This window comes from Branchiostoma belcheri, unplaced genomic scaffold (assembly GCF_001625305.1).
Source record: "Branchiostoma belcheri isolate BF01 breed outbred unplaced genomic scaffold, Haploidv18h27 scaffold223, whole genome shotgun sequence".
Taxonomy (NCBI): Eukaryota; Metazoa; Chordata; class Leptocardii; order Amphioxiformes; family Branchiostomatidae; genus Branchiostoma; species Branchiostoma belcheri.
The window spans coordinates 245,728-257,567 of record NW_017803747.1 but is presented as its reverse complement, the minus strand read 5'-3'; the positions used below and the strand labels follow the sequence as shown (position 1 = coordinate 257,567).

The 11,840-nt window shown below is 40.8% G+C and overlaps 2 protein-coding genes across 2 annotated transcripts; both read right to left on the bottom strand.

Moving 5' to 3' along the window:
• Nucleotides 1-439: 439 nt before the first annotated feature.
• On the bottom strand, nucleotides 440-5,553 carry LOC109470415 (zinc finger protein 135-like). Its single transcript, XM_019769356.1, has 5 exons — nucleotides 5,489-5,553; nucleotides 4,756-4,967; nucleotides 4,039-4,542; nucleotides 694-1,072; nucleotides 440-592 (listed from the first exon to the last, which is right to left on the bottom strand). Exons 2-5 carry the CDS (start codon nucleotides 4,961-4,963, stop codon nucleotides 529-531), a joined length of 1,155 nt encoding a protein of 384 aa, XP_019624915.1. The 5' UTR covers nucleotides 4,964-4,967; nucleotides 5,489-5,553; the 3' UTR covers nucleotides 440-528.
• A 1,348-nt stretch (nucleotides 5,554-6,901) lies between these two features.
• Nucleotides 6,902-9,408, bottom strand: LOC109470414 (zinc finger protein 239-like). The gene is made up of 2 exons (XM_019769355.1): nucleotides 9,332-9,408; nucleotides 6,902-8,663 (listed from the first exon to the last, which is right to left on the bottom strand). Exon 2 carries the CDS (start codon nucleotides 8,652-8,654, stop codon nucleotides 7,512-7,514), a length of 1,143 nt encoding a protein of 380 aa, XP_019624914.1. The 5' UTR covers nucleotides 8,655-8,663; nucleotides 9,332-9,408; the 3' UTR covers nucleotides 6,902-7,511.
• Nucleotides 9,409-11,840: the final 2,432 nt, after the last annotated feature.

Below are 11,840 nucleotides of genomic sequence, written 5' to 3'. Positions count from 1 at the left end.
GAGGCTGCAGAATAGCTACACTGGTCACACCTGTAGGGATTTTCTCCTGTATGAGCTCTCATGTGTTGGGATAAGTAAGACATGTGAGTTGTCCTGTATCCACACTCCCCACACATGTAGGGTTTCTCACCAGTGTGTTTTGCTAGATGAGCGTCTAAACTGGATTTCTTTGCTGCAGAATAGCTACACTGGTTACATTTGTAGGGTTTTTCCCCTGTATGGGTTCTCATATGTTCGGATAAGTTGAACTTTTTTGCTGTCCTGTACCCACACTCCCCACACATGTAGGGTATCTCACCAGTGTATTTCATTGGATGTTTGTCCAAATCAGATTTTCGTGCTGCAGAATAGTCGAACCGGTCATACTGGTAGGGTTTTTCTACTGTATGGGTTCTTATATGATGGGATGAGACGTGTCCGTACATTGTCCTGTATCCACATTCCTCGCACATATAGGGTTTCTCACCGGTATGTTTTGCTAGATTAATGTCCAAGTTGGATTTTCGTGAAGCAGAATAGTCACACTGGTCACACGTGTAGGGTTTTTCTCTTGTATGAGTTCTCATATGTCGGGATAAGTGAGACTTTTGGGCTGTCCTGTATCCACACTCCCCACAGATGTAGGGTTTCTCATCAGTGTGTTTTGCTAGATGAATGTCCAAGTTGTATTTCTGAGCGGCAGAATAGTCACACTGGTCACACTTGTAGGGTTTTTCTCCTGTATGGGTTCTCATATGTCGGGATAAGTGAGACTTTTGAGTTGCCCTGTATCCACACTCCCCACACATGTAGGGTTTCTCACCAGTGTGTTTCAATAGATGTTTGTCCAAATCAAATTTTCGTGCTGCAGAATAGTCGCACCGGTCACACTTGTAGGGTTTTTCTCCTGTGTGGGTTCTCATATGTTGGGATAGGTTTGACCTCACAGCTGTCCTGTATCCACACTCCTCACACATGTAGGGTTTCTCACCGGTGTGTTTTGATAGATGTATGTCCAAAGTGGATTTAAGTGCTGCAGAATAGTCACACTGGTCACACTTGTAGGGTTTTTCTCCTGTATGGGTTCTCATGTGTCGGTCTAAATGAGACTTGCTAGCTGCCCTGTATCCACACTCCCCACACATGCAGGATTTCTCACCAGCGTTATCCAAGTTGACTTCTTGTGCTGCCGCCTGGTCTTTATAATTGACTGTTTTGCTGTCACAATCCACCTGGAAAACCCCGGTGGGAGACTCATCACAGCAGTTCTGACCAACTCCGGTGGGAGACCCGTGTCCTGTCGTGGCCATGTTCAGTCTAATAAAAAAATTGTATCAAAGTATTGAAACAAATTTGTAACAGTCCCGAATAAAACAAGCTATACAATTATAGACTAAAGTAACAACCTAACGCACCAAAATTCTAACGTGTTGTCTTTCTCGCATTTGAATAAATTTGCTTCTATGTTGTTACTAAATCATAAATCGTGAGATCTTACACTCACTCACTCACTCACTCACTCACTCACTCATACCGTATCATGACCAACCTAGCGAATGGAGTCAGTTGTCCCCATTATTGTTTGTTGTCGTAGAAGTAATAAATAATATATTAAGAGGTTTTGAGTGAGCTCGGTGGTATGTCATTATGTCATACCACCGAGCTCACTCAAAACCTCTTAATATATTATTTATTAATTCTACGACAACAAACAATAATGGGGACAACTGACTCCATTCGCTAGGTTGGAAAGAGAGTCTGCAGTATAGGTGTGGTCACAAGGCTCCTTTATTCACTGTTTTCACAAATCAGTTCTTGTATATTATTTCCGTTACTATAACATCCCCTGTGTATGTTTAGTTTCGCCCCCCTCCCCTTCATATTTTTCACCTTACCATTCACAACCCGAAAATGCCTACAACGTACCGTCCTATTGCGGTCCTTATTCCACAGAAATGGTCTCAAGCTATTCCCCTCAGCATCAAAATATCTTTCTGTCCGTTTCTAAGCCTTACCTGCTTCCTATGACAGTTTTCATATGTAAACCGGTACTCGGGCAGCTTTGTCCTTCTGTCGTCTCGTGAGGTCAGAGCTGAACTCTATGCGGGTCAAGGGTGAAATTGTCTACCTGATTACCCATGTAATACATTTGACGCAAGATAACACTTTCCTCATAATGTCAACGTTCTGCATTTAAAACCGACCATCTTAACAACGTAACACGCGTCTGACTTTTGTTACTGATCTAATAAAAAGAGTTATGCTAAAGGAATAAATGGCAGACCAAACTGTTTGCGCTGAATCTTGATTTCTGTGTTTTAAGATCAACTCACCACCTCTGACGTCCAAATAAAAAAAAACACAGAAGAAAACATTATGATCAAGGTACATAAAGATTCATTTGTGTTGGTGATACATTTAAAAAAACACTACAAAACAAACAGGAACTATTACTCGTAAACAACATAACGTCAGTATGTTTTTACAACTGTAAAATTACTTCCTTCTGTTGGAAACTAAAGTCAGTCATTTTACACTGATGAAAATAAACGAAAAGATTTTACTGCGAACCAAATGCTTGATATTAGTCAAAAGATATTTGTTTGCCATACATATAGGCAAACACTTCGTCAAATTTAAATCATTGACAGAAAATCGAATACTAACTCAATACTAACGTCTACATTTCAACTACTGTGTACATTCACTTACTGATGTTAGAGGGCCTGCAAGCCCTTTTTCGTAAGGCGTAATCAGGCCTTTTTAGCCTTCGTAATCCGTAGGCGGCCGTCCAAAATCATCGTAATTCGTAATCGGTACATTAGCCGTAACGCGTAATTGGTCGTTTTTATTCTCCGTAAAGCGTAATTAGTTACTTTTATGCGACGTAAATCGTAATCCATGAGATCATAAGAGCGCAGGCTGATTTCAAAATGGTCCAATCCACAACCAAAATTTAGGTCTCAAAATGCTGGAAATAGCGTTTCAGAGAGGTTAAAAATTCAAAATTTCCAGGGGGGGCATGCCCCCGGACCCCCCTAGCAGGCTCGCGCCTGCGGCGCTCGCTGAAATCTTGCCCCCCCCCCCATCAACATTTAAAATCTCGGTGGTTGTGTAGTGATATTCCCCCCGTTCTGGCAGGTGACATGAGTGGGTTAGGCCACGACTAGGAAGCCAGTATCCACAGCATAATTTTATAATATTTATAAATGTTTCTTCCTCTATCGCCATGGCTCAGTGGTTATGAAAAGGTTCATCGTCGCCTATCGCCTAGTGCCTTCGGCAACCACCGGTTCGCAACCGATTTCGGGTGATTTTGGCACCCGCCAGAACTTGTCTTCACTCCAAAAAAACTCCTGAATCTACCGCCTATGCGCTTTATAATATCAACACAAAGTCAATAGTATTGACGTAGAACTATTAGTTGCTGTGTTTTAGACTGTCGGGAATCCTCATGATTTAACGTAATTCGTAATCAGCTCTGAGAATTTAACGTAATTCGTAATCGGCGGCGAAAATTTGGCGTAATTCGTAATCAATACCCCCCCTTGCAGGCCCTCATGTTAATATGTACATGTACGTTATCCAAACCAGTTAACTGTTCTTCACTACAGTTCTAGTTAGCTATAAAAAAGAATATGGATTGTTGTTCAAAATGGTTGATGCTAGAACAAAGAATACATGTACTAGGTTGCCCGTCTTCTTCAAACTAAAAAAAAAAAGTTCTACAGAGAAATAAAATGCAGTGGAAAAAAAATACATACATATGACATTTCCTCAGGAAAAAAAATTAATAATATGCCTTTTTGCAAATTATTTTGCAAAATTATACACCCTAAAATACCTTATGTATCAAGGTGATATATCATTGGTATCGAGATAGAGAAGCTATAGTTAAGAATGTCCGTACAAAATGTAACTATTAGATGGACAGTTCCAGAGTTGGTGCCTCTGTGTGAATTTTCTTATGTTTAGTGAGGGCTGACTTAGAGACTGTAGAATAGCTACACTGGTCACACTTAAACTTAAAGGGTTTTTCTCCTATATGGGCTCTCATATGTCGGGATAAGAGAGACTTTTTAGCTGCCCTGTATCCACACTCTCCACACATGTAGGGTTTTTCACCGGTGTGTTTTGTGAGATGATAGACTAAATGAGGTTTCTGTGCTGCAGAATAGTCACACTGGTCACATTTGTACGGTTTCTCTCCTGTGTGGGTTCTCATATGTTTTGATAAGTCAGACTTTTGAGTTGTCCTATACCCACACTCCCCACACATGTACGGTAGATCACCAGTGTGTTTTGCTAGATGTTGGTTCAAAGCAAATTTCTGTGCTGCAGAATAGTCACACTGGTCACACTTGTAGGGTTTTTCTCTTGTATGAGTTCTCATATGCAGAAATAAGGTGGACTTTTGAGCTGTTCTGTATCCACATTCCTCACACATATAAGGTTTTTCTCCTGTATGGGTTCTCATATGTCGGGATAAGTCAGACTTTTGAGCTGTCCTGTACCCACACTCCCCACACTTGTAGGGTTTTTCTCCTGTGTGGGCTCTCAAATGTCGGATTAAGTTAGGCCTGTCAGATGTGCTGTATCCACACTCCCCACACATGTAGGGTTTCTCATCAGTGTGTTTTGCTAGAGGTTGGGATGATGAATTTTTCTTTAGTGTTTCTCCAATATGGCTATTCATAGTAAAGCAAGACTCGGGACTTGTCCCAAAACTGCTCTCCCCTCTCTCCAAGGGTTTTTCTCCTGTATGGGTTCTCAAATGCTGGGATAAGTGAGACTTTTTAGCTGCCCTGTATCCACACTCCCCACACATGTAGCATTTCTCACCGGTGTGATTTGCTAGATGTTGCGATGAAGCATTTCCTCCAGGTTTTTCTCCTGTATGGCTGTTCACAGTAAAGCAAGACTCGGGAGTTGTCCTAAAACTGCTCTCCTCACTTTCCAAGGGTTTGTCTCCAGTTTTGTCCATCTCTCTTCACTGTTTGGAAAGAAACAGAAATCTAGAATAAAGTAGTGCTAAAGGATTCTTAAACAATTGGAGCCCTGTCTGTAACAATATTTGATTTTTCTTTGTCTGGCCGCAGGCATATACAGATGACACACAAATTCGTGAAGCGTTCCATATTTTTCCCTTACTGTGTACAAATAGGTAAATATATCAAAGAACGTTTAGACCTTATAAGAAGTAGTGTTGGTTGACTCATCTATTGTTTTGTACGTAGGTTAATTTCGTTGTACTGATGTACTAAAAGTATTTGTCTGTATGTCTACATGTAGAAAGTCGCTGTACTTTTGTTGTGTCAATAAAGTTCTGAATGGAATGAAAACACCCCGTGTTTGGTTTCGCCCCCCTCCCCCTTTATTTCTACCATGTTCATACCCAGAAAAATTTGTATTAATTTACTACCTTACTCTGATCACTTTTTCCACAGAAAAGACCTCAGACTATTTATCTCATTATTAGAATACTTTGCTGCCCGTTTCTAAGCCTTACCTGTCTCCTATTATGGTTTTTCTCTTCTTCGAATTCACGTAAACCGTACCTCGTCCGTCCGTCGTAGCGTGAGGTCAGAGCTGATCCCTATGTGGGTCAAAGGTGAATTGTTTGCCTGATTACGAATATAATACATATAAGGCCAGATAGCACGTTACGCTTTCCTTCCAGTGTCAACATTCTGCCAACCACCTAAACAACGTAACAAGCGTCTGACTTTTGTTTCTGATCTAATACGAACGAGAGATTTTGTATCAAGCAAAACTATTTGGTCTGAATCTTGATTTCTGTGTTTAATGATCAACTCACCACTGATAATATTCCATCCAAGGAAAAAGGCAACACAGAAGGAAAAATTTTGTTTTAAGTACATTTGGATTAAATTGTGTTAGCGGAAAATATCTGTAAATATGGACACATGTTCGAAAACAAACACGGCGGTCGGTTGCTAGCCTAAAAGTCGCATTACTAGGGAGGTATCGGGTTACAGAACGTGTTCGAACGTGGCCGCGCGGGAGTCCCGGGCCGGCCCGGGGGCAACGGGTAAAATTTGAAAATAAACAAAAGTAATTGGAGAGTAAATACTCGTCAAAATAAAATGTAATAAGTGATTTTGTTTACCTCAAATGTTATTCTTGCACTGCCTTTGCTCCACTTTGTGTACATTTGCTTCCAAATGAGATCAATGTCGGATTTCAAAAAGGGTTCACGAGAACCAAACAACTGATTTTAAGAGGCCCGAAAATTAAAAATAAGGTTACATTTTTGGATTTTTAGAAATATTACAGTAAATTTAAACTTTCTGTCTTAGGATTTTTTTATTTTTTAACTAAAACTCGACTTACAGTCAAAAGAAGAGCTAAAAACGCAGTGTTTTAACTTTAAATACCGATAATTCATAATCGCGGCCAATATTTAAAAAATCCCTAAGACAGAAATCTGCGGAAATCGTTCCTCTTCCAAACAAGTCCTCAATGAGGTAATTTGAGCGATTTTTGGGAATGGTTAAAATACCATGTTTGCACGCATGCTGTGCCACTTGGATATGGGGACCTGGATTTTATAACAGCGTCAACAAGAATTCTGACCTTCAAGGTCACCCACGATGACGGCAGTAGCTTCGTTACATGTTACATATCCACAATAAAATCACGGCATAGATGTAATGTTTTGAAAACGGTTCATATTTGTGGAAAGGTGGATTTTTCCTGTTCCGTGGTTCCCAAGTAAAAAGGGCTTGAAGTAGCCGTTTGTAGCGGCTTTACTGTAAATGACCGCGGGTAACCTCAGATCGAACGCCCGCTCTATTCGAATGACGTCATATCGAACAAGATTCGCAGGTTCGGGGGATTCGATCTCCATAGTAGCGGAGTGGGACTTTGGGCCCAAATCTGACCATCGTGAAACGGGACATTTTATTAAAATAATAAGTTTCTACTGTTCGAAACTACTTTAAGCACATCGGTCATTTTACACTTCTGATGATCATTACAACCCTAGTCTTAAGAGTTAACATATGTTAAAAAAATAAAATTGTGTTGAGTATATAGGGAGGCACTTCGTCACACAAGCTAGGAACACAACCGTACTAACGTCTACTGTGTACAGTCGTTTACTGATGTTCATCACTAGCTAATCAAGTACAATATCCAAATAATATCACCATGTTTACTGTCATTCCACTACAAAGCTAGATAGCGAAAAACGTTTTTTTTTTCTTTTAGAAAAGATTCAATGCTTGCCCCAAGTATATTACTCTGGCTAAGAATTACATGTATACTTGTAACTGAACCATAGTTCTACAGTGCTTAGAAATACAATGAACAATAGTACATGACTATGGGTCAAAATTGGTCAGAAAAACGGTTTGGAATTTCGCAACTTTTATCCATTTTACAGAATATCGACCCTACAGATGTCGATGTTATACATACCTAAGCTTGGTATCAATAGAGAAACTATAGTTAAGAGATGATTGTGCGCACTAAAATGTCACTTTTGATGAAAATGTCAGTACAAGATGTTACAGTTCCAGAGTCGGTGCCTCCGTGTGAATTCTCGTATGTCGAGTTAGGGCAGACTTGGAGTCTGCAGAATAGCTACACTGGTCACACTTGTATGTATTTTCTCTTGTATGTGCTCTCATATGATAGACTAAGGTAGACTTTTGGGCTGCCCTATACCCACACTCCCCACACATGTAGGGTTTCTCACCAGCGTGCATTGCTAGATGTCGGTCTAAATTAGATTTCCGTGCTGCAGAATAGTGACACTGGTCACATTTGTAGGGTTTTTCTCCTGTATGGTTTCTCATATGTTTGGATAAGTCAGACTTTTGGGCTGCCCTGTACCCACACTCCCCACACATGTAGGGTTTCTCACCAGTGTGTGTTGCTTTATGTTTCTCTAAGGTGCCTTTCTGTGCTGTAGAATAGTGACACTGGTCACACTTGTAGGGTTTTTCTCCTGTATGGGTTCTCATATGTCTGGATAAGTGAGACTTGTTAGCTGTCCTGTACCCACACTCCCCACACATGTAGGGTTTCTCACCAGCGTGCATTGCTAGATGATGGTCTAAATTAGATTTCTGAGCTGCAGAATAGTCACACCTGTCACACTTGTAGGGTTTTTCTCCTGTATGGGTTCTCATATGTCTAGATAAGTCAGACTTTTGAGCTGATCTGTATCCACAAACCCCACACATGTACTGCTTCTCACCAGTGTGTATTGTTCGATGAATGTCCAAACTGGATTTCCTTGCAGCGGAATAGTCACACTGGTCACACTTGTAAGGTTTTTCTCCTGTATGGGTCCTCATATGTTTGGATAAGTCAGACCTTTGGGCTGTCCTGTATCCACACTCCCCACACGTATAGGGTTTTTTACCTGTGTGTTTTACTAGATGATAGTCCAAATTGGATTTCCGTGCTGCAGAATAGTCACACAGGTCACACTTGTAGGGCTTCTCTCCTGTATGGGTTCTCGTGTGTTTCCATAACTGAGACGTTTGAGCTGTCCTGTCTCCACACTGTTTTGCTAGGTGTTGTGCAGATATATATTCCCCATGATTTTCTCCGGTATGGCTGCTCATAGTAAAGGAAGACTCGGGAGTTGTCTTAAAACTGCCCTCGTCACTCTCCAAGTGTTTCTCGCCAGTTTCATTCATCTGTGTTCTCTGGTTGGAAAGAAACAGAAATCCAAAATAAATCAGGGCTAAAGGATTTCTACAAATTTAATGCCCTCGATGAGAACATTAGATTTTTTTGTGTCTGGCCGCATACATATATAGAATGAAACACCCCCCCCCCAAAAAAAAAGAATGATGTTGTAATGTAGCGGTTTCATGATATGACTGTTAGGATTCAAAGAAAATACATGTATCATCTTCAAAATTCATCTGTATCAGTAAAAGTCATGATGAAACATATTTGAACTGCAATTTCCAACACAAGACGAAAATAATTTAGAGGCTAGCTAGAGATGGACGCCATAACCTGAAACAGCAATTGTAAAATCCTTAGCTTGTAAAAATTCTCTGATGTAATTTTTTCTCGTCACCCCAAAGCAGAAAGCTAGCCTGTCATAATGGTAGCCCCAGAGACGGTAAACTGGATCGAAATGGGACAAAAATAGTTCGGGGCCAAGCCGGGGTCGCACGTACATGTTTGGTTGGTTTGGCCCCCCTCCCCCTTCATTTCTACGATGTTCATTATCCGAGAAAAACTCCTATAAATTATAACCTTACTCCGATCCTTTTTCCACAGGCAGCTTTCCACAGAAAGAACCTCCAACTATTTCTTTCGTTATCAGAATACTTTGTTGCTGCCCGTTTCTAAGCCTTACCTGATAACTACGATGATTTTCTCTTCGAGTAAACCTTTCGTTTGTCCTTCCGCTGTAGCCTGAGGTCAGAGGTGAAATCGTTGTGGGTCAAAGGTGGATTTGGTCCCCCTGATAATCCAGATAATGTATTATCTGTTCTGCTCTATTGTCGGTAGCAGAACAGTCCTCACAGAAGACGATGTTCACTTTGATTACCTCCGTGCACCAAATCAGCGGTGGTCGGGCGTAGTTGGAAGTCAAATTTGACTCAAATTTGATTCACATTCGATTCTATTCGTATTATAAATTTGGCAAGGAAGATCCTTCTTACGTGGCAAGACACCATTAGGGAGGTCAGACGCTAACATTTGGATGCGGTGCACTGATTCATACAGAACGTTTGTCAAACTCGCTGACTTTGAAAGCACAGAATTTTCCGCTGGTCTGAACTTAGAGCTTGCCGTTTAAAGCTAGGATTTCCTACCCAATGGAGAATGAAATAAGTTCAGGATGTGAATTGTAACCTTTGTTATTATCTATACAATTATCTCCACTTTTGGGCTGTTAGTCTGACCAATACAGAAAGCAAAAAAGAAAGACTGTATACGTAATCTGCCTCTTTTTTCTTGTAGATTAGTCAAGAAGGTTCCAGAAGATTACATGAGAGAAAAACAAACACACCAAAACTGTAGACCTGAAATTGTCTATCTAAAAAAAAGACCTTGGCAATACGTTATACATGTATATTATCATGTGTATGGGTGAAGTCTCAGATACAAGACCCATGAATGACATGCCATAGCCCATTGTAATATAAGCTCCCCCAATCGTCGTCTGAGATACAGGAAGGTGACTTGCTGCTGTCTTCTCCAAGCAAAGGTGTCCTCAGGTGACCTATGCTTGTCCTTAAATGACCCGAAGCGCCTTCTGTGATCCATGGATTCTAGTCGAACAAAAAGAACACTTGTATTTTCTTTTACCAAACGGCCAACAACAAAACCATCACTGGACAAGGTATGATGCACTATGTCGTCGCAACGAGAGATTAGCGACAAAAGCAAACAAATCCGTACGGTCACTGAAATTGATGCCCTTCGGAAAATAAATAGACAAACTTCTCAACTAAGGACCCAGAGGCGGGACTCCGTACGACCAACTTCTACCGCACAAGATCGGAGGGGATCTCTTTACACTTGCAACAGCAGGAAAGCTTCCTTCACTCTTAAACCACAGGTACTCTTTTGTTTGTTTGTTTGTTTGTTTGTTTGCTCGTTTGCTTGTTTGATTTGTTTGTTTGTTTGTTTGTTTGTTTGTTTGAACCATTCATGGGAAGGTCAATCTGGTCTGCAGATCGATTTTCATCGAGGTCACGAGGGAAGACCTAAGCGTCAGTAGATAGTAGATAGTAGATTCTTTCAGCCAGGTAGGTATCCATCCAGTTTAGGCTGCTCGTTGCTCTACCGGACTGTCATTCCCGGCCTATGCGGGCAATCCAGGGCCGTGTGATTGTACATAATTGTATGACTCTCCATATATTTGTCAAGTCTGTTCTTGAAGGCATTTACCGAGGGTGCAGAGACCACTTCTTCAGGAAGACTGTTCCACCAATTGGCCATTCTGCTTGTAAAGAATAATGCTCTTGTATTCCCCTTGAAGGTCTTCCTTCCTATTCTCAAGCTATGACCTCTTGTCCTTGATTCTGTTTTTTGTTGGAACAGGTTCTGTGTATCAAACATACCATGCATGTATTTATACGTGTTGATTAGGTCTCCCCTAATTCTCCTATAGACCAATGTTGGGAGTTTCAGAGTCAGACAACATATATAAAGAAGTAATTTATATTTGAAGTAATTGTAAGACGATACGAAGTAATTCTCACCAAAAGTTATACGGTGTTTGGATAAAGAAGAAAATACATAATATACAAACCAATGGGCGTTTTAGGGAGTAAGATTACTCACAATTATCGTTGTACTTTTGATTATAGATATTATTATGATTACTTTATTAATTTGATGATGTTGTGTCTTTGATATTGTATAATGCATTGATATGTTTTGCTATTTTGATATTCGTAACTTGTTGTTAGGTCCTTTATATTGTATTGACTTGTCCTGTGTTGTGTTTTATGTACCAGTGGCAGCCGCCACCAGCCTTTGGCTGCCTGGCTCCCACTTGTAATGCGTTGTTTGGCATCACCAATAAATGGAAATGGAAATGGAAATGTACTTGATGACAAACAACTGTAGTCTTTTTAGAAGTGGTTTTCGTATTGTGTTTTCCACTACAGACGGTTTCTGGCAAAAACCGAAAGCCTGTCGAATCCAGTGGAATCTCGCTACACAAAGCGCATGCGCAACGCAGGGACTCTAGACGTGGCTCGCATCTACTGACAGCGATGGAAGTCGAGCGCCTTAGTGCGCATGCTCTGCAGAGACACCAACATGGCTCTGAGGATACTAGTGACGTAAGGCTTGTGTGGTACTCTCTTTACTACTTTTTGTACTCAGTCTGTTATCTTTTTTTCGCT